At 44.3% G+C, this 23,535-nt stretch overlaps 1 protein-coding gene across 6 annotated transcripts in view; it reads left to right on the plus strand.

Annotated features, from left to right (window-relative positions):
- The first annotated feature begins 12,051 nt into the window (after positions 1-12,051).
- The window catches only part of AAK1 (AP2 associated kinase 1), a 214,619-nt gene continuing 203,135 nt past the window's right edge, over positions 12,052-23,535 (plus strand). For all 6 annotated transcript variants that reach the window (XM_073622010.1, XM_073622013.1, XM_073622011.1 and 3 more), the window contains exon 1: positions 12,052-12,766. In XM_073622010.1, coding sequence (XP_073478111.1) covers positions 12,616-12,766 — 151 coding nt within the window. In that variant the 5' untranslated portion in view covers positions 12,052-12,615. The remainder of the gene's footprint in view (positions 12,767-23,535) is intronic.

Consider the following 23,535-nt stretch of genomic DNA (forward strand, 5'->3'; position numbering starts at 1 on the left):
AGACAACATGTACCCAGTACTTCAACAACTCACACCCAAATGCCAGACCTGGAAGTCTCTGCCCCTCTCACCAGTTGGGAGGATTAACCTAATTAAAATGACACTTCTCTCCAAATTCCTTTATGTGTTTCGTAATACCCCAGTTCCCATTCCTAACTCCTTCTTCCAGAAATTAGACCAAATACTGAACACTTTTATATGGGCTGGGTCCGCCCCTAGAGTTGCCAAGGCAACCTTGCAACTTCCCCTTTCCCTTGGGGGACTGGCACTTCCTTGTTTCAAACAGTATTACAGGGCAGCAGTTATGGTGACGGTCCGATGGTGGTTCACCCAATCTCACACTAACCCCTCAGTTAACTTAGAGGCGGCCATCCGGGGGTCTTATTCTGCATTGAGTAACCTGGTGTTTAGAGGTCTAAGAGCGCACCCAGAAATGACTACCCCAATGCGAACGACAGCTCAAGTATGGGAACAAATGTCAGCTAAACTTAACAAGGCCAATACAATCTCTCCATACACACCACTATGGGGTAACCCTAGGCTGCGACACCTACAGTCCATCCCTGATCCTGCTCTCTGGGAAACCAAAGTATTACAACATTATGCCTGAGGGCCCACTGGTTTTCTTTTGAATCTTTACGTGACACCTTTCAGCTCCCATCAAGCATGCTTTTCCGCTACCTGCAGCTGCTTCACGCTGTGCAAGCACAATTTCCTTTAGGGGTCTCCATTAAGTCACAGGTGGTGGAGGTCTTCCTGATCTCCAGCAACTCAGATCGAATCCTCTCTTCACTATACCTGCGGATATCCTGTGAGAATTCCAGCGGGGGAACGGAATTGTTCCGGAAGTGGAAAGAGGACATACCTGCCTTGACGGATGATGACTGGAGGGAAGGGATCCAACAATATATCCCATTAATGATTTCTGCTAGAGACAGATTTATCCAGCTCAAATTTCTACACAGAACGTAATATACCCACCAGAGACTCTCGAGGATATACCCTAAACAATCTAATAGGTGCCGGAAGTGTACCACTGAACTGGGTACATTGTTTCACATGGTTTGGTCCTGCCCTCTCATATAACAGTTCTGGTCGGAAGTAGTTTCTACGATCAACTCAGTTGGAGGCTTGTCGATAGGTACAGATCCGCATATTCTCCTCTTGGGTATCTGTGATAATGTCACACCAAATACACACAAACAGTTTATATTTTATGAAACATTTTACGCTTGGAAAGCTATCCCAACTAAATGGAAACAGCCAGATCCTCCCACGGTTTCACAATGGAGAGCCATAATTGACTCCACCTTACCACTCTAGAAACTCACGTATATGAGTCGTAAATGCCTTAAGAAATTCGTAAAGCTATGGGGAAGGTGGACTAAAAGCTGAGAAAAATTTGCTGATTGATCTATATATTGGTTGGGAGCAATGGAAGGAGACAGAACCATAGAGGTTCAGTTCACTCCTCTCCAATGTTGCCCCCCCCCCCGCTGTTCCCTTGTCCCCCCCCCAGTAGAGAAGAACCATGATCATCTATTGTCAATTTTAGGAACTTTTGAATTACTAAGTGAATAGTTGAATGTTCTTATCCTCCAGAATCTCCCTGTGTCTTTATTTTTCAAAACTGTATCCTGTACCACATACAGTCAGGTCCATAAATATTGGGACATCAACACAATTCAAATCTTTTTGGCTCTATACACCACCACAATGGATTTGAAATGAAACAAACAAGATGTGCTCTAACTGCAGACTTTCAGCTTTAATTTGAGGGTATTTACACCCAAATCAGGTGGACGGTGTAGGAATTACAACAGTTTGTATATGTGCCTCACACTTTTTAAGGGACCAAAAGTAATGCAACAATTGGCTGCTCAGCTGTTCCATGGCCAGGTGTGTGTTATTCCCTCATTATCCCATTTACAAGGAGCAAATAAAAGGTCCAGAGTTCATTTCAAGTGTGCTATTTGCATTTGGAATCTGTTGCTGTCAACTCTCAATATGAGATCTAAAGAGCTGTCACTATCAGTGAAGCAAGCCATCATTAGGCTGAAAAAACAAAACAAACCCATCAGAGGAATAGCAAAAACATTAGGTGTGGCCAAATCAACTGTTTGGAACATCCTTAAAAAGAAAGAACGCACCGGTGAGCTCAGCAACACCAAAAGACCCGGAAGGCAATGGAAAATAATGGCGGTGGATGACCAAAGAATTCTTTCCCTGGTGAAGAAAACACCCTTCACAACAGTTGGCCAGATCAAGAACACTCTCCAGGGGGTATGTGTATGTGTGTCAAAGTCAACAATCAAGAGAAGACTTCACCAGAGTGAATACAGAGGGATCACCACAAGATGTAAACCATTGGTGAACCTCAAAAACAGGAAGGCCAGATTAGAGTTTGCCAAACAACATCTAAAAAAGCCTTCAGAGTTCTGGAACATCATCCTATGGACAGATGAGACCAAGATCAACTTGTACCAGAGTGATGGGAAGAGAAGAGTATGGAGAAGGAAAGGAACTGCTCATGATCCAAAGCATACCACCTCATCAGTGAAGCTTGGTGGTGGTAGTGTCATGGCGTGGGCATGTATGGCTGCCAATGGAACTGGTTCTCTTGTATTTATTGATGATGTGACTGCTGACAAAACCAGCAGGATGAATTCTGAAGTGTTTCGGGCAATATTATCTGCTCATATTCAGCAAAATGCTTCAGAACTCATTGGATGGCGCTTCACTGTGCAGATGGACAATGACCCGAAGCATACCGTGAAAGCAACCAAAGACTTTTTTAAGGGAAAGAAGTGGAATGTTATGCAATGGCCAAGTCAATCACCTGACCTGAATCCGATTGAGCGTGCATTTCACTTGCTGAAGACAAAACTGAGGGGAAAATGCCCCACGAACAAGCAGGAACTGAAGACAGTTGCAGTAGAGGCCTGGCAGAGTATCACCAGGGATGAAACCCAGCGTCTGGTGATGTCTGCAAAGGACTTGCAACCAAGTATTAAAAAGTGAAAGTTTGATGGATGATTGTTAATCTGTCCCATTACTTTTGGTCCCTTAAAAAGTGGGAGGCACATATACAAACTGTTGTAATTCCTACACCGTTCACCTGATTTGGATGTAAATACCCTCAAATTAAAGCTGAAAGTCTGCAGTTAAAGCACATCTTGTTCATTTCATTTCAAATCCACTGTGGTGGTATATAGAGCAAAAAAGATTAGAATTGTGTCAATGCCCCAATATTTATGGACCTGACTGTATTTGAAATACAATGACCTGAGTGAATGACTGTACACTGAATTATAGGTTAGATTATGTTTTATGTATTGTGCGCTTTTATAAACTATGTCTCCCTTTAGAGACAAATAAAAACGTATCTGTTAAAAAAAAATTGCCTTCAGTTCTACTTTAAGTTGAAAAATGAAAACTAATGCCATCATCACATCTAAGGATTGGTAAGCTGCAATATATTACTTTTTTTTTGGTTTAGATATGCTTTAATTTGGCAATATCTTTCTATCCTCATCCATTAACAGGCAAGTTTGGACTCACTAGCATATCATCCATGTGTGCAGTGAATGCCACGTACACAAGCCTCAGGGGGGATAGGGCCCACACACTGACTGCACATTCTGTGGATTCAGGTGAGCATGGTCTGCCTGTGGATTCCCCCCCTGCAGTCTCCCTTCCATTCTTGGTTGCAAGGATGCTGGTTACCTAACAACCAATGATGCTGCATGGCCAGCAAATGGGTGGCATGGCCCAGTCCAGTCCAAGCATTCACTCCATCTAGACCTGCTCCACCTCCTGTCCTCTGCCATGCTGCCTGGAAAGGCGCATTTCTGTGCATGTTTCCTTCACCGCACAGGAGTGCACGTGCCCTTCCTAGACACGCATGGGTGCGTGTTAATGGCACCCCAAATGCATCTAGCAAACACAGCATGATTGTGGCCACCAATCTGCCTGGTACTGCAGTACCATGTGGTTTGGTGTGGCGCGATTTTTGTAAGTCCCATCTGAACTACTTTTTGTATGGTCCCTTGCATTTGGCAGCCCATATGAATGTCAAAAATGGAAGAAGCAAAAACACACACGTACGTGCGCCTCCTGGTATGAACCAGCCATAATAAGAAAGGTATTCCAATCCTCCCAGATCAGCTGGGACAGGGGAAAATAATTTTACTAGTGCAACAATACTGGCATATATCCAGGGGGAAGGGCGGGCTGAAGGAGCTCTGATTGTCCTGTTCATATATCATATAATCACATATATCAACTTTTAGGGCCTAGTTGGATGAAAGTAATTTAAATTGAAGCCATGTTTTGGGACTGTGAGAAGGAATCAAATCAGAACCCTTAAAGGAGACCCACACAAACACAATGAGATAGTGTAAACATTATGCTTCTTGAAAATTGAACTCAGGACCTCAGCGCTGCAAGACACTATTGCTAAACACATAGAGGGGAATTTAATAAAGCATCAAGGACACTTTTCTGGCAACAGAAAGCCGTGCGCCAGTTTCAAGACCAGTACCAACGCATAGGCTAGATTCAGGTACAGGGGGTCCCCTAGTTACAAACATCCGACTTACAAACGACTCCTACTTACAAACGGAGGGAGGCACCAGGAAGTGAGAGGAAATCTACCCCTAGGAAGAGAAATTCACTCCTGTAAGAGTTATTATGGGGAAAAGGTACCTCCACTGATGCTTTATCACCAAGGCTTGTTACCACAACAACCCAAAATTTTCAAAATCCAATTGTCATTGGGACAGAAAGTGAGGTGAAATCTTCTGAAGAGGTGCACAGACAGCAGAACAAATGTTACAGAGGTGATAACCCTTCCCTATGCTATCCAAAAAGCTTAAAAATAGTTTTTTTGGATGGAGCTACACTTAAAAAATGTACCTGTTCCGACTTACAAACAAATTCAACTTAAGAACAAACCTACAGTCCCTAACTTGTTTGTAACCCGGGGACCCCCTGTAGTTCTTGCTATTGACACTTTTAGAATATTTCGCTATGGCTGCAGCATATTCTGAAAGAATTACCTACAGTTCATAGATAAGCAAACTGGCAGTAATTAAGACCAATTCTGAGTTGGCACTCAGAGAGACACCAGTGCTCAGAGTTGGGCATATATTATTATATAGGATTTATATAGCACCAACAGTTTGCACAGCGCTTTACAACATGAGGGCAGAGAGTAGTTACAATACAATTCAATGCGGGAGGAATCAGAGGGCCCTGCTCATTAGAGCTTACAATCTAATATGCTGGGAAGCTGTCATTTATGTGACAGCTTCCTGCACAGGGCTAGTGGGTTGCTAGGATGCCAGTGGCTATCGGTATTCAAGCAACTAGTGAAGCATACCCGGGCTCTAGTCAGCTGCCAGCTTGGAGATTCCCAAACTGACAGATGAAAGTAAACAAAGCAGCAGGGATGTTGGCTGACATCATTGGCCAAATATGTGATGAATCTCAGCCCCATTCAGGTACCAGCTAGGAGATTTCCTGGCTGAACGCTAAAAGTAAGGCTGGGTTCACACTATTGCCACATGCGGGTAACAGCAGGGGTCCGGTGCGTCCCTGTTCACCGTTTTAGGTCAGATTTCAGCACAAATTTTTGGGCTGAATTCACACCTGAAACGAACCAAAAAACGCACAGGACCCTTGTGCAAATTCGCACCAAAGCCGCAGCAGAGATATGTGAACCAACTCCATAGAGAGTCACAATCTCCTACCATGCGAAATGGATTCGGGGAAACCCGCATCCAATTAGCATAGGTGTGAACCCAACCTAAACAAAGGGGTGAGGATGCTGGCTGACACCATTGTCTAAATATGGCTATGTGACGCATCCCAACCCCTTTTAGCTCCCAGCTGGGAGATCCCCGAATGACCACTGAAAGTAAACAAAGGGGCGGGGTGTTGGTTGCCATCATTGTCCAAGTATAGCTATGGCTATATTTGGGTAATGACAGCAGCAATGATCCCTGTCTCTTTATTTACTTTCACCTCTCATATGGGAAATCTGCTGGCTGGGAAAATAATGGGCCTGAGATGCCTCATCCTTTGTTATAACACTGTTGGTTGCACAGCAGATGATGTCCTATCTATCAAGGGGAAAAACATTCACTAAGGAAGGAAGTGTCACTCAGTGCTGCCTCCACTCCATGAGAGATTCATGTACATGAATCTCTGATTCAGCTGAAATTTGTCAGCAGGAGGAGTGAAGAAATTCTAAAGGTGGTCTACAACACTCTTTATGAATTCCCCAGACTGACGCCTCTTCTTTTCTTGAGGAAGGGGCCCAACTTGTGATCTTGCACACTACAATGAGAACATACACGTTTGTGCGACATATCTAAGCATATTGCAGTCAGTCAGAGCTGAACAAATTGGATCTGTGTATAGGCGCATGTGTGTTGTGTTTGGGGACACCCCACACATGAAAATGTTGTCATTGGTGGTTTAATTTATATTTTGAACTTTTGTTATATTTTAAAAATGTTTTATATTTCTTGAATAAAGTATTGTACTTATTTATAACAAGCTCTGTGATCCTTTATAGTGGTCTTTCCCGCAAACTTTTTTTGTAATTAAAAAATGCCCCCTGCTTAAACTATTTAGGCATGCAGCTTATAGAAAGATCTTTAAAGTGGATGTAAACCCTCACATATACCCAGTGAAGTGAACAGCCTCAGATGACACACAGAGATGAAACAAATCTCCCTACATAAGTTTTACATGCATATCCGCTGTCTTCAGCTTGCTCTATTCTTTAGAAAGTGCACATGGTGTTAGAAATGTTCTCTTCCTGTTCAGCACTGGGAGTGGATTCTTGGCATACACTGTGTGACAGCTGATTGGAGGAAAGGCACACACCCCCCTCCACATAGGCAGAAGAAGGAAGGAATGTGCTATGAATAGACCAGCTCTCTGCTAATCTATTTATAGCACCCAACCTTTTTTGTCGGAGAACTTGTCAGAACTCAGAAGTTATCATGCTGATAACAGAAGAATGGAGCAGCAGAAAGACACAGGACTTAGTGCTTTGGAGAGAGATAAGAAAAAAAAATGTAGATATATGTGCCCAGGTCAAATTTCATGAATCAGATTTACATCCACTTTAAAGGCTCATTTACACTGGCTGTGGATCGCTTATTAGAGGGTGGTTGATAGTTGGCTGGGATGTGATGAGTTATCTCCTCGCTGCCTGTTTTACTTCAATCTGATTTTATTGAAAAAAAAAACAGAGAAGTTATCATAAAATAAAAATAGAAGCAAAAGCTTTGATAATAAAAGTAAAAAAAAATGACAATCTCATACACAAATTCAAGAATTAGTAATAAAATAAACCAAAGAAGTACAAATGATTATACTAAAATCAAGGGATACAGATTAGCAGTACAGGTGAGAGGCGCCAAAAATAACATTGCAAGACATTCCATTGTGGAGAAAAGGATGTTGAAAAGTATATGAGGAACACTATGGTTTTTTAAAAGAGGAATATGCTGAGGGGATCACAAGCTGTCATATATATCCACTGTCAATGGACCCATAGGATAAACACTCGGCCCCTAAACAATATAAGACTGGGAGGGAAATACAAGGCCAGATGGAAAAGAGAAAGGACATAAAGAAACAAGGAAAGAATAGAATATACTCCAACAAGGCTATCAGGGGGTGACAGCCGAACCATCTGCCACCCAGTCAAGGAACTCCGAAGAGTAGTGAAACTCGGACCACGTAGTCCATGTGAGAGAAAACTGGTCTTTCCGTACAGTTCCCTGAGCCAGCAGATGTTCCAGATCTTGCATGCGGTCTACCTCAATCGCCCAGTCCCCCAGAGAAGGCATAGTCATCAGTCTCCAGTGGCGAGGAATAACTACCCTAGCCGCAGCCAGGAAGTGTCGCAGGATGTCTTCCTTTACAGATTTGAAGGATCCAGGAATCATAGACAAGAGGACCACCTCAGGCGAAGGTTGAATAGAAGTCGCCATCAGCTTACAGTACAGGTCAAAGATTTGTTGCCAAAATCTCCTTACCGGGGGGGGGGGGGGGGGGGGGTGCCTCTGGATACAAGACAACGCCGCAAGTGTCCAGTAAAGAGGGGTTGAAGCGGTGGATTGTCGAACGGTATCGGTACCATCCAGTTACCAGTTTAATCCCCTTTTCTTGAGTGGCAAGGGAAGGTTTATGAGTTAAGATAAAACACTTTTGCCAATCTGCGAGGGAAATAGAGTGCCATAACTCTGATTCCCATACCTGCGTATAGAGAGGAAGGTCAGGGGACAAAGCATTAAGTAATAATGTATAAAGTTGGGAGACAACATGAGTCAGAGGATCTTCCTGAAGGAACATATTTTCAAGACCCGTCGGGTCGGCAAGAACGTTTGATAAGGTAGGAACAGCACGGATGTAGGACATTACTTGTCTCTGAAACCACTGCGTTAGATGGCTTTGGAATGAAGTGGAAGGAGTAGCTGTCGTTAGTGACGGATCTGCTCGAAGAACTTGAGCAAGTCTCCTGTGACCGTCCTTATTCCAAGGCCCATACTCCATCACGTGCATTGCCGATGGAAAGGCCAGGGTCCCAAAGAAAGGTGTCATGGGTCCAAAAGGTTTAGGTTACAAGTAGTAGTCAAGTGATCCCACATGTGGATCGTCTGGCGAGTGAGGTCTCGTAAGAGAGAAGGGCCCTTACGAAGGGTGGATGGGATCCAGGGGAGGGCACAAAGATCAATAGGGTTTATGTGGTTTTCCAGTTGGACCCAAAGCTTAGAGAAGGAATGATGGAACCAGACTGACACTCGAGTAAGTATTGCTGCTTTATGGTATATGGAAGCATCTGGTGTTCCGGCTCCACTTTGGGATTATGGGAGAGATAGTGTTTCGTAACGTGTCCTAGGATGTACCACATTCCATATAAACTTGGAGAACATCTGATGGAGTTTCCAGAAATACAAGGTAGGTATACAGATAGGGATTGTCTGAAATAGGTACAAAAATGAGGAAGAACATCCATTTTCAGGGCATTCACCCTGCCTATCCATGAGAGCCGGCTGGAGGCGCTAGCTGCCTGTTTTAACCCTGAAAGCCGGCACCACCATGTCACAACCGCATAAATTGCACCCAGTTGCACATTGGTTGTGTCGTAGCCCTATTCATTAGAATGGGGAAGTTGTATTGTATCCACTGCACTCCTTATAGGCTTGCCCACAGTTGGCCTAGGGTGGTGTGATGAATTGCTGGATGGGGTATTTTCATATGAAAATATCTTCACCAGCACACCTTGGTATAGTGATAGTCTTGTTCTTTATTCACATAAAGCAACAATGGTTGGCCTGTAATACCTGTTTCCTTATGTGAATAAAGGACAAGATAATCACCATACCAAAGTGCGATGGTGAAGATCCATATCTTCCTATTAACTTGGTCACGTTCTATGTTGGTACTGCCTACCTACTGTGACAGGAAGTATAATTTTCGCTTCAGCATGTGTAAAACCCTTTCTGCCCAGATAGCAAGAATAACTTGCCACAAATAACAGTTCAAACTTTACAATTTGTATAACAAACGATGCATAAAATCCTAATTGGTGTCCATATTACATGTAGCGCCTACCCCGATTTTTCGGGAGCCTGATAGTGACTACCGGGGGTAGGGATGGATGACATACATTCTCAGGGTGCAGGTTTGTGGGCATGGTGGTTGATGAACAAAGAATATATTGGGTGGCAGTCACTTTTATGCTTTAAACAATAGAGAAGTGTATTTCTCAAACAGGAAAAATAAAGGAGAGAGGGGAATAGGGCACAGGACACCCTTACTAGCGATCAGCAACGGGTAGATTGGCAGACTCCATAGACAAAAGTAGGTGAGACGAGGCAGAGAGCAGTACAGGAAAAAGAGCCTTTAAGCTGAACCAGCACTTCTGTACTTTGTAGGATAGGCTGTCTCCTTTAGTAACTGAACTTTACTCACAGCTTCATACACTGATTCCCTTGGATGAGTTCTCTCTTGAAGTCCTCCCAGCCACTTCATAGCCTCCAGCTACATGAAGAGTCACCTCTGGTGCTTCCTTTAACTTTCACCCCTCTAGAAATTTTTCTCAGGCCTAGCAGCCGGCAGCCACCTGGATAGGCCTCAGACTTCACGCCTAGCAGCCAGGAACTGTACATACTTCCACCCAGGCCGACTGATCCTGATCACCTGACTTATTTCCAGTAAATAGCTTTTTCCAGCATGCATCACAGAAAATACGATTGGCTGAGAAAAGTAAGTTTATCCATAACTTGCAGATACTGTAGCTCATCATACTAATGTCAAAGGCAACAGTGCCACCTACTGACAAAAGGGAGAAGCCACAATTGAATAGAGCTAAAACAGAAATCAGGCTGGGTGGTAGCCAGGCTGGCTACCACCCAGCATAACTAAATTTACCTGTAGCCCTATTCTAGGGACAAGGGTGCTACATATATATGGTGTTGAAGTTGGCAAGATCCTTTACACAACATCTTCTACATGTTTCGCCAGCATGGCTTCTTCAGGAAGTACATGTGTGTAGGATACAAGTAAAGATACAAGAACATTAATGTAAGATAACTTTAAATAACATATAGGAATGCATGTGAGAACAAGCCAAGTAGCACCTCCCCTCCCCCAAAATGCCCCTCCAATCCCACACACCCTGGATTCAAAATGTAAGTAGCACCACCAGATGGAGCAATAACCCACGCCCCCCTGGGGTGGATCTGGGGCCACGCCAGGCCAACTGCAGAGGAGGTCTACAAACTGATATATGCAGCTAAATGACTGTGTGAAGGAAGTCTATGGCATCATTTAGATGTGCAGTTGAGGGGGTGGTAAAAATGAGAGGTCGAGCCATGTTTTTAGCTGCAATGCAGCGGATGGGGCCTGTTCAGGCCTCGTTTGCACAGACAATTGATCCATGCCACAAGCAGTGACTGCATGTATACGGATGTTGCTCCCTATCTGACATCTGTGTGGGTGCGTGTCCCTAAAACTCACCCTGGGAGCCGCGCCCGAGTCCGCACAGCCTCTGTGTCCCAATAAACATGAATAGGACTGCCTGCATGGGGATGTACACAACACGTACAGGTAACATGGCCGTGTAAATATGGCTGTGTATGTGGCATGGATCAAATTGCCCTGTATGAGTCAGGCCATACATCCCATATTTGTGATGATTCAGGCCTACAGTAGAAACCACCACCGGGGACAGAGGCTTTTGGAGTGGACTGAATGCCAGCCTCTTGCCTACCGATTATGGGCCCTGGCATTTGGGGGAACCAGGCACTTTGTGAGCTGTATGCCTTGGGACCCTTGAGGTGGTGTTACTTTGGATTCAGGTCCTTGTCCCCCAGGACACACAGACTCTGGGAGGAAGTGGTATCTGACGAAAGCACTCAAGCGGAGTGTGAGACATTCCGTTACACCATCCAATGTGTTTTTTAGACAATGGGGACGTGTAACAAACGCCCTGGGAACATGAGCAATGCACGCGGTTGCAGCGTGCTTGTTCAGCAAAACTGGGGTTAACAAAGGCCGTGAGATGGTGCCACATCACCTCCTGTCAAACACCTCTGAAGAGCGATCCAAACGTGAATCGCTTGTCAGAGGAGCAGTGGGTTTAGAAGCAGGTACCACACATGGTCACATTTTGATCTGTCCAATCTAAAGAATGCCCCAACATTACAGTATGAGGTCCTGCCTATCCATCCAATTACAATGACAGACAATGTGTATAATGGATGTGACATGGTACATGGCCATTAGAGATAAGACTGATCGGCCAGATGTGGTGCTGACAGATGGGAGAGGTCGGTGATCACACATACACACACACTATGTAGGTCATGTCCAGGGCTCAGGTGATCGCACACAGTCAGCGCTCCAGAATGACAGGCAGATGGCTCATCCAGGAGCCGGGCCCGTTGGGGATTGTAGTCCTCGCCCTCGCACGGCTCATAGATCGGCGCTAAGTGCAGACTACATCCCCCAGCATGCAGTGCGGCCCGGCCAGCCCGGGATGAATGGCAGTAGTGTGATCAATGCGCCCTCCTCCCGGCCGTGCATAGCGATCAGTCCTGGTGGTGACAACGCCGGAGCTCCGCGCAGGATCGCACATAGCCGGGGCCCTCCCCCACCCGGGTGACACATTGTCATATCGGCCGATCTGCAGCTGGAGGCACCGGGAGGAGGAGGCCGGATTGGTGGAAATCGAAGTCATTTCCTGTGACGGTTCATTTCCTGGTTAAGACCCAGAGATCATCAGCTGCTGTGCTGTCCCCGGGATCAGCATCCTCTATGGGGCTGCCCGCCGCCCGGTAATGTCACCCTTCCTCCCAGGATCTGTGCCCGGACCCGATCACACCCTAATGGTGACCGGCCGATCCCGGGCTCTGTAAGGCTGTCACCCCCCCGACATCACCGTCCCTCCTCTACATCGCCTGCGGCACCCATCCCGGGATCACCGGCTTGTTTATTAATAGAGGCCGGGGGCAGGAGGAGGAGGAGGAGGAGGCGGCGGAGGGGGCCTGCATGATATAACGCATCGGACGTGTAGGAGCCCCAGAAATGAAGAAGTTCTTCGACTCCCGCCGGGAGCTCGGCGGATCGGGCTCCGGGGTCGGCGGAGGATCGGTCAGTGGGCTGGGCACCGGATACATCGGACGGGTCTTCACCATCGGAAGGCACCAGGTCACCGTGGACGAGGTCCTGGCCGAAGGTAGTCATCCCTTATCTGTATATACACCTATATACTGTACACCCCCATATATACTGCTCCTGTATATACTGTACACCCCCATATATACTGCTCCTGTATATACTGTACACCCCCATATATACCCCTCCTGTATATATTGTACACCCCCATATATACCTATGTACTGCTTATATATAGACACCATACAACCCCATATATACCAATCCTATATGTACCCCCATTTATATAATATATATAGTTGTACACTCCATATATAGCAGACCTATAGATCTGTGTACACTTGTCCTATATTTACTATATACCAGGCCTATAGATCTGTACATCCCATATATACCTACATATTTGTATATACTGACCCTTTGTATACTCCCTTATACACTAGACCTGTAGCTCTCTATATATCAATTCTATAGGGCTTTACACTTGATATGTACTGTGCTTGTAGATCTGTACACCACATACTGTATACCATTATATTTGTACACCTGACATATACTGGTCCTATAGAAATATACAACCAACACATAACTGTCTTCTAGATCTGTACACCCCATATATATATACTTATACCCGATATATAACAGACCTCTGGATCTGTACATCCTTTATAAATCCCTACACCTGATATATATATACCTATAGATCCTATATATACTGGTCCTGTAGATCTGTACACTGTTATACACCGATCAACTATACGTTAGGACAATTGACAAAGTAAAGTTATTATCTCATTACAATGACATCTGATAGTCAGTGAGATAGAGTCGACGGCATGTAAACATATTGGCCCTGAAATTGATGTGTTGAAAGCATAAAAAATGGCCATTGCAGTTTGTTGTGTATGGGGCTAGGCATCCACAGACTGATTAGGGTGCCCATACTGACCTGTGTCCACAGCCAAAAGTGCTTACAATGGGCACCTGAGCATCAATACTGGACCATGGAGCAATGGAAGAAGGTGGCCTGGTCTGATGAGTCATGTTTTATTTTATATCATGTGGATGGCCGGGAGTGTCACTTACCTGGTGGAAGAGATGGCACCAGGATGCAGTATGGGAAGAAGCCAACACAACAGAGGCAGTGTGATGCTTTTGGTAACATTCTGCTGGAAAACTTTGGGTCCTGACATTCATGTTGTTGTTGGCTTGACATGTACCACCTACCTTCACATTGTTACTCACCAAGTACACCCCTTTATGGAAATGGGATTCCCTGATGGTGGTGGCCTCTTTCAGCAGGATATTATGCCCTGCCACACTGCAAAAATGGTTCAAGAATGGTTTGAGGAACACAACAAGAGTTCAGGGTGTTGGTTTGCCCTCCAATCTCCAGATCTCAATCCAATCGAGCATCTGTGGGATGTGCTGGAAAAACAAGTCCGATCCATGGAGGCCACACCTGCCAGCTTACAGGACTTAAAGTGGAAGTCCTGTCAACTAAGCCTAAACATGCTTTAACCCCCATTCTAAGCCAAGCTCTATACTAATTACCATTTTAAAGGAAAGATGTGTATACTTGCCTAATCTATAGAACCTCTGGTCAGGTCATATGATCAGCTTCAGTGTAGAGGAGGGGACAACCAACAATGCGTGCCCCATGGTAAGTCTGTGGGTGACATCACCACCCAGGATGCAGCCATTGTTGGCGATCTCCCCAACGACCAGCTTCAGGTGAGAGGAGAGATCATGTGACTGGTCAGGAGCACCCTTAGATTAGATAAGAAGAAGCATGTTTTCTTTACAGGGTAGTTTGCATGGGGGTGGGAGCATATTTAGGCTTAGTTATTGTTTAACTTCACTTTTACTTTAAAGCTTCTGCTACTGATGACTTGGTGCAAGCTATCACAGCATACCTTCAGAGGTCTATTCGAGTCCATGCTTCAATGGGTCAGGGCTGTTTTGGGACCTGCTCATACCTGTTAAAAAAAAAAGGGTGGGGTGGGGGTGGGGGGCGCAGTTACCGACTCAATAATAGGTGGGAGGTCATAAAGTTATGGCTGATCGGTGTGTAATGGTTCCATAGATCTGTACACCCATTATATGCTGGTCCTATAGACCTGTATACTTGTTACATGCCGTCCCTATAGACCTCAACACCGGATAAGTATGCCGATATACAGCATTCCATTCCTATGGATCTGTACACTTTATATATGCTGGCCCTATGGAGGGCTGCTTCAAGGGCAAGACAGGGACATCTTATGTCACATCATAAAACATGGATAGAATAATAAAAACATACATGCATTCTTCATGCCACCACTAATCCGTCTTGCTCCACTTTCTTTCTTGCATGCGCTCACTCTCTCATGTGCTTTTCTGTATTCTTCTTTTGTGCTTTCTCTACTTTTTTTTTTTTTTTTTGTGCACTTTCTTGATCCCTGCTCTTATCTTTTGTGCACGTTTAAGCTTCCCAATTTTTTTTTTTTTTTGCAGGCTCCCTCACTCTTGTGTGTGGGTTTTTTTTTTTTTTTTTTTTCTTTTGCATTTTCACACTCTCTAGTCTGCTTTTCTCTCTGGGCCCTTCCCTCCTGCTCCTTCTCCTTCTCCTCTCTGGGCCCTTCCCTCCTGCTCCTTCTCCTTCTTCTCTCTGGGCCCTTACCTCCTGCTCCTTCTCCTTCTTCTCTCTGGGCCCTTACCTCCTGCTCCTTCTTCTCTCTGGGCCCTTACCTCCTGCTCCTTCTCCTTCTTCTCTCTGGGCCCTTCCCTCCTGCTCCTTCTTCTCTCTGGGCCCTTCCCTCCTGCTCCTTCTCCTCTCTGGGCCCTTCCCTCCTGCTCCTTCTCCTCTCTGGGCCCTTCCCTCCTGCTCCTTCTCCTCTCTGGGCCCTTCCCTCCTGCTCCTTCTCCTCTCTGGGCCCTTCCCTCCTGCTCCTGCTCCTCTCTGGGCCCTTCCCTCCTGCTCCTGCTCCTCTCTGGGCCCTTCCCTCCTGCTCCTTCTTCTCTCTGGGCCCTTCCCTCCTGCTCCTGCTCCTTCTTCTCTCTGGGCCCTTCCCTCCTGCTCCTTCTCCTTCTTCTCTCTGGGCCCTTCCCTCCTGCTCCTTCTTCTCTCTGGGCCCTTCCCTCCTGCTCCTTCTTCTCTCTGGGCCCTTCCCTCCTGCTCCTTCTTCTCTCTGGGCCCTTCCCTCCTGCTCCTTCTCCTTCTTCTCTCTGGGCCCTTCCCTCCTGCTCCTTCTCCTCTCTGGGCCCTTCCCTCCTGCTCCTTCTCCTTCTTCTCTCTGGGCCCTTCCCTTCTGCTCCTTCTCCTTCTTCTCTCTGGGCCCTTACCTCCTGCTCCTTCTTCTCCTTCTCTCTGGGCCCTTACCTCCTGGTATCTTCTGAAAATAGCCTGAAGAACTACCACTCAGGTCTCCTTCATTAGCTTATGTGTCCGGCCTGGTTACCTATCCTAGTCCTTCCTACAAGTTGTTATGCTGTTGTCCCTTGAGAAGAGTATTTCCTTTCCTTTCTCTAAATTTAAATCTGTAATAAATAATTAAAATGTGCCTACTCTATGGTTTTCTAAATAATGTATAATTTATGCTTGGCAATATCAATATATCAGTGAAATAGTCAACAAGGCATGTACTGTAGGACAGACTGATGGGTTCCTAAGCTGTGAATTATGTGATGCCTTGCTGTTAGAGATGGGCCGCTAGCTCTCAACATTTTGGTAGGTTGAACGCTGTGACATTGGACATTGCTCAGCAATACATTAATGAGAAGAGGTGCAAAGTATAGTAAAGCACATTCATCAATCAGATTTAATTTGTTAATATCGGAAATGAAACCTGATTTAATTTTACTGTGGTCAGAATAGCAAAAGGTGTGTTCCAATTGGATGACACAAATGTCCAAGTTTGTAAGATCATCACTGAATTTTGCTTTTAGAAGTAGAGGACTTGGTTGGATAACAGCAATTTTTTGTTCTAGTGCAGGTCAAAGTATAAGAGAGATGCACCCTACATGTGTTCTGGTGTTTTTTTTTTTTCTCTAAGTCTAAAAGCGTTGGACCCAAACGTTCAGGTTGTCACTGTAACAGGAATAAAGGGAAAATTATTCCAATGGGGACACCCACCCATTGTGTCTGTAAGAAAGGAAGAAAAATCTCCACAATGGGACAGAGACAGCAGAATAAAAACAGATGGGTTTTTACTCCTCCCTGTACATCCAGACATAATAAGAAAAATGTTTTCACTTTATACTTTTTAATTGTATTTTTGTCTGACACCTAATGTAGCTATTTTATTGGTCCAGGTATTCCATAAGATATAAGTTTGAAGCCAGTGAAGTGTTCATAGTAAGTATTTACTGGAGTCTTAAGACAATACCCATCACTCTTAGTCAGAAGTTTCATTACTTCTACGTGGATTATGCCAGCAAAATTCTACCACAAAGTGGTCAGAACAGAGTATTTATATCCCGCCGCATAGTATCAAACCGTTTCTAAAATAGCTTTAATGTTAAAGTCTATGAGGCATTTCATGCTGCCATATAAAAAGAATGGAGTTCTTTGAGGAAGAATTTTTATGGTCCAGCTTTAGGATTAGGGCTAGTTCACACTTTTGATGTTTTAGAATGCACGCTTTTTCTCTGGCGCCTCTTGCATACATTTTTTGCATGCATCTTCTAAGGAGATAGGGCACCTCTTCAATGAAAATGCATATAAAGCCTGTTTTATCGAATTATTTTTCATATTACACCATTCCTCTCTGTGGCGTATGGGTTTTTGTCAAAATCTAAAAGTTATGTTGCTTGCATGACTGGGTGAAATTCTTATGTGAAAGGGGCCATTGAATATAATGGCAAAGGTCTCATGATGCTTTTCACTTGTATTAAACGTCATCAAAAATGGGTGTATGAGCTACATCGTTGCATAGTTATTCTGGTTGAAAAAAGACAAAAGTCCATCTAGTTCAACCAATAGAAGGTTAAAAAAAAATAATTATACAATCCTGTACCCACAGTTGATCCAGAGAAGGGCAAAATAACCCCAATAAAGCATGATCCAATTTGCTCCAGCAGGGAAAAAAAAATTCCCTCCTGATCCCCCGAAAGGCAATTGGATATTCCCTGAATCAACGTTGCCTATAAATATTATTATCCATTTATAGTATGTGTATCTAGGAAAGAAAGAATATTTCTTAAAACAATCTACTGAGCTGGCCTAACCACCTTTCGAGGGAGTCTATTCCACATTTTCACAGCTCTTGCTGTAAGGAATCCTTTTCCGTATTTGTAGATGAAATCTCTTTTCCTCCAGGCATAAAGTGTGCACACTTATCCTCTAATGACCTAAAGGTGAATAACTCATCGCTAAATTCACTATATGGACCACTTATGTATTGATACATGTTGATAAATTTTTTTTGGTTTGTTTCGTAATGTAACCCTTAAAAGAGGACCTGAACTATGGAAGCCATTCTCAAAAAAGGCAAGCCGGGGACAAAGGACTAGTCCAACCTTTTTACCACAGAGGAACTCTTAGGCCAGCCATACACGAATCGAACTGTTAATGGGCAGGCTGATTGTACCAAGTTAACTTGGGTACAACCAGTCTGCCAGATTCTCTTGCGATTATCGCTAGTAGCTGCTATAGCTGATAGCGATAATCACGGTGGTCTTCCAGTGTGGACAGCTTTCCCCGTCGGGAGAAGACAATGGTCCAACAGGAGGGATTCCTGCATCAGCGCTGTCTGTTGATGGGGGAAATCGAACAAATTTCTTTTCTTGCAACCCATGGTCGTAGGAAAGAAATTTTGCTCTGTGTATGGAGGCCTTAGAGTGGAATTGCAGTCATACCCTTAGTAAGCCTACATCTACTCTCACCCCCATTCTAAGACTATTCTATCTACCCAGTAAAAGAAAAGATGTCTATACGTACCTATTCTGAAGCCCCACTGGTCCGGTCACATGACCGGCTTCCAGCGCCGGCTTTAGTATAGAGAAGGGACAGGCAACAACCTTGGTGTGAAACATGTACCGTATATACTTGAGTATAAGCCGAGTTTTTCCAGCACATTTTTTTTTTTTTTTTTTTTTTTTGTGCTGAAAGTGCCCCCCCTCTGCCGTACCTTGGGACCACTTGGTGCTAGGAACCCCAAATTTGGCGTGCAAACCCAGTGGAACTAGCACTATAACATACCTAAAGCTGGTGTTTCTAGCACCAAGTGGCCCCGAGATATGGGGCCCCAAAGTTGGTTTGGAAAATGTCATTCTCTGCTGCAGAAAAGTGCTTGACATTTTCTGAACCAACTTTGGGGCCCTGTATCTCGGGGCCACTTGGTGCTAGGAACCCCAACTTTGGATTTGTGTTAGTGCTGGTTCCACTGGGTTTTCAGACCAAATTTGGGGTTCCTAGCAGCAAGGGGCCCCAAATTCGGTCAACTGTGTCCATCTGCAGCAATGTCATTTCGGGACCCTTTGGGTCCAGAGACCCCAAATTTTGGCTGCAGCTAGGGGGCATCTAGGAACCCTTAACTACCAAGTTTGAAGTTCGGGGGACCTATGGCTGCAAATGGGCACAGTGAGGCTCCAAATGGGCATTGTTGACCCTCTTTTCCACTTACAGTAGCTGCGCATTTCTCACCCTAGGCTTATACTCGTCAATAAGTTTCCCAGTTTTTATGTGGTAAAGTTAGGTGCCTCAGCTTATGTTCGGGTCGACTTATACTCACGTATATACGGTAAGCTGATACCTGTAGTTCACCTTTTTGTATGCGGTACTTGAATAAAGAAATTGCATAGGAGTGCGGCCGTCCAGCCTTCTATTCTTCTAAGTATCTGTTTGTATACAGCGCTCCCACCCTCCACGTGGGATAGAGGCTTTTTGGAGCAGCACGGTATGAGAAACTGCTTTAGAGCGATCTGTACATTCTCCATAGTAAACCTATGGGTGATGTCATTGCCCAGGCTCTGCAGGCGTTGTCACTGTCTCTCCTCTACACTGAAGCTGGTGCTTGGAAGCCGGTCATGTGATTGGACCGGAGAGGCTTCAAAATAGGCGAGTATAGACATTTCTTTTACAGGGTAAGTAGAATAGTCTTCGAATGGGGGTGGGAGTAGATTTAGGCTTAGTTAGGGTTTGACTGGAATACCACTTCTCTTTTTTATTTATTTTTAGCAAGGTTTCCCCTAGCCCTGAAAATAAATTATTTTTACCTATAATGAGAGGAAAAAATACACCTTACTTAGGTAGTTGGTGTGAAGAATTCCCTCTTACAGTAGTGATTAGAATATAACTCTTATAGACAGCTAGAAAGAACCAGTGTCCTGACGCTGGCAGAGGGCATTGGTCTCTGAACTTTGCCAGCACCATCAAATGGGAGGTCAGTCAGCCACAAGTCAAGGAAACCACAACATCCTTTGGAGGAACCCTAGTTGAGAATGACTGACTGGACTAGTCACTGCTTTGCCTTCTGGTTCCCTACATTTGCTTTTTTCCCCAGGACCGCATGTTTTAATCTGGGTCTCTGTGTGGAGAAAGCCATCATAGTAGGAACAAGGCTTTGCTTCCTCAGGTCAGAGCTGTCTCCCTAATGACTAGTTGGAGAATAGTTGGAAAGCAGTGGGAGAACTGGAGAAAGCTCAGATGAATGAAAATGCAGGGAAATTCTTCCAGTGCAGATTCTGCTTCAGCAAGCAGCACAGCAGTGATATCAACAAATTTCATTTCAAACCTCATAAGACCAGAAGTAGGTGCTTTAGATCTGACATTGCAGAAATACAGTTATTAGGAATGCCTAGTCACCCTCACATACGCTGCTATTTTTTTGGAAGAATTTCCAGAGAAAATAGAAATCATTATTATATTTTTTTAAATAACAAACATCATACTTGCCTCCACTGTGCAGCTCAGTGTGGCCCCGAACATCCTCTTATGGGGTCCCTTGGCGGCTCCTCCCAGCATCAGATAACCCCTTAGGAGAAGCGCTGTCCGGGAGGGGGGTTGTGGGCGCGCTCCCGAGTCCAGCATTTACGTCCATAGAAATGAATGCCTGACTCAGCCCTGCCCCCGGCACCTGCATCATTGGATTTGATTGACAGCAGCGGGAGCCAATGGCTACACTGCTATCAGTCTATCCAATCAAGAGCCAAGAACCCCGGGCAAAGGAAGAGCGCATCTCAGGCGTGTGAAATTCCAGGGCTCAGGTAAGTAAAATGGGGGGGGGGGGGGCCTGTGGGGCCAGTCACTGCCAGGTGTTTTTTCACCTTAATGCATACGATGCATTAAGGTGAAAAAACACAAGGGTTTACAACCCCTTTAAGTACCATTTACTTTTTTTCAGATGTTCTTCTTCTTTTCTTTTGAGTTGAGGTCCATGAATTCTCTCTGTAAAGGACAACAGGAGGTAAGTATAACATGTTGATTATGTATACCTGTGAGCTGGCATTTTCAAAATATAGATCTCCGAAAACAGTAATGCAGTAACTTATCAGTACCGATGGCTCAACACTTTAATACCATGTGCTCTTTATTTCCTGGCCGTTTTTTTTTTTTTTTGGAATTAGTCTTAGCCCTAGAAGTCTATGAGCCTGAAGCAAGTATTAGGCCCCTTTCACAGGGACGGATAGAATGGTGCTTTTAGCTGCGGATTTTCTAGTTTTCTACCGCAGCTAAAAGCACACAATGCTTTCCTATGGCCCCATTCACACACTGCATTTAGCTGCGATTTAGTTACATGCGGTTCTGTGCGGATAGAAAAAATAGAATTGACTGCATCCAGGAGCGATTTAGCGCAGCTATCCACACATAACTGCAGGTAATCGCAGTGTACTATTTCTCCTGCGGATAGCAGCGGCAAGAAGGAAGGAAAAGCAACAGGAAGCACATCAGAAATGTCAAGAATGTTCCAAACGCAGCTAAACGTAGCCTCACGTAAACGCAGGTAATCTAACTGCAAATGTAGCTGATCGCAGTGCCTGGAGTCTTGAATTTCACAGAGCATATTAAATGCTTTTACCTGCGGCAGAACAGCCGTCCGTGTGAAAGGCGCCTTATATTCAGAAAATTGCAGGGACGGGAAGTGAATTAAGCTGCACTATATATATATATATATATATATATATATATATATATATATATATATATATATATATATATATATATATATATATATATATATATATATATATATATATATATATATATATATATATATATATATATATATATATATATATATAATATTATTGTACAGTGACATATATATAATATTATTGTACAGTGACATATATATAATATTATTGTACAGTGACATATATATCTTGGATGGATCCTGATAGGTACGCCACCAAATTTAGAGGAAGATTCCAATAATTACTGTAACACCAACATAGTGTTACCTAGTAAAACTGAGAATAATCCTACTCCTAAAAAATTCACTTAAATGGAAAATTCACACTACCGACCGATCCAAGGTTAAATATAAAATAACAGATCAATTTCGAAGGGGTCAGCCGGGAACTTGAGGCCAGTTCACATCAATAGTTACTAGCTATTATCTATAAAAGCATTGACATCTGTGTCTATATTGAGACCTATATTGAAATCAATGGGACAGCGCGGCTATACCGCCGGCAAAGCGCCTTTGCAGAGGTCCTTTGCGGTGGTTTTTAACCCTTTCTTGGCCGCTAACGGGGGGGGGGGGGTAAAACCGCCCTGCTAGCGACCGAATACCGATGGCAAAGCGCTGCTTACAATAGCGACGCTTTACCGCCGACCCCGCCCCAGTGTGAAAGGGGCCTTAAAATCACCTGTGGATTCACTGGGTAAAAATATATATTATAAAAATTTAGGGATCGAACGGCGCTACCTGAAAAACCTGTTGGCTAAGCCTATACAGGAAACATTAGCATAACTTTTTTTATCTATCTCATATATACAAGATTCTAAACCCTCAAAGATGTATGGGAGGGAATATTTAATAATACTATAAATGGGTAGGAGACGTGTGTAAATCATAACCATTATTGCATGCAGCCTACGTTAAGAATGGTATGTAAAGCATATAAGAAAAAAACCTTATATAAACACTATATGTTCCTGATAGATCAATAGCCAATCTCTAAATCAGTAACCATATCCAGCACTATTACAAAGCAGCTGGAAACATACTGTATGTAGCAGGAAGCATATACTAGTGAGGTTTTGCTAATTCCTATGAAGAGAGGCTATATCCACCATATGCATACATGTATCAATGTTTACACAGTTCATATGTTATGACGATTGGAGCACTGTATATTAGTCCCATGCACTTTTCACGACAGCAAGGCAAGATATTTCCCAGGGTGACTTTCATGTGAACAGAGTTGACTGGTGATTTCTGTGCTCCCCCCTCAAATTGCCCACTCACCAACAGTCGGAACCCCTGCAGGGGTATCAGGCCTGTAGTGCTTTTGATGGGCTTTACTGCTCACTGCTGCTGGTTCTTAGATGTCTCCAATGATATCCGGGTGGATCACAATATGACAATACCCTCATGCATCAGAAAAATTTAAAGAAGGGCTTCCATGGTGTGATAAAGTACCAAAGAATGTTTTTATTTAAAAACCACTCTTAAAATCAAAAGCACAAGGCAAAAGTAAAATTAAAAAATCCAAGAGGAAAAAAAGGTCCACCCGCCCAGTGACCACTAGGGTGGGATGGCACTCAGATGCCGGCTTGGATGACAGGCAAAGTCACTGTATCCAATGCAGGTATCGAGATGGTACCGTCGCTGAGGACGTCAGGTGACGAAGCACGCACGATGGAACTACGCTTACTACGTCACTTCCCGGCAGACGAGT

The sequence above is a fragment of the Aquarana catesbeiana genome, linkage group LG03 (assembly GCF_042186555.1).
Source record: "Aquarana catesbeiana isolate 2022-GZ linkage group LG03, ASM4218655v1, whole genome shotgun sequence".
NCBI lineage: Eukaryota > Metazoa > Chordata > Amphibia > Anura > Ranidae > Aquarana > Aquarana catesbeiana.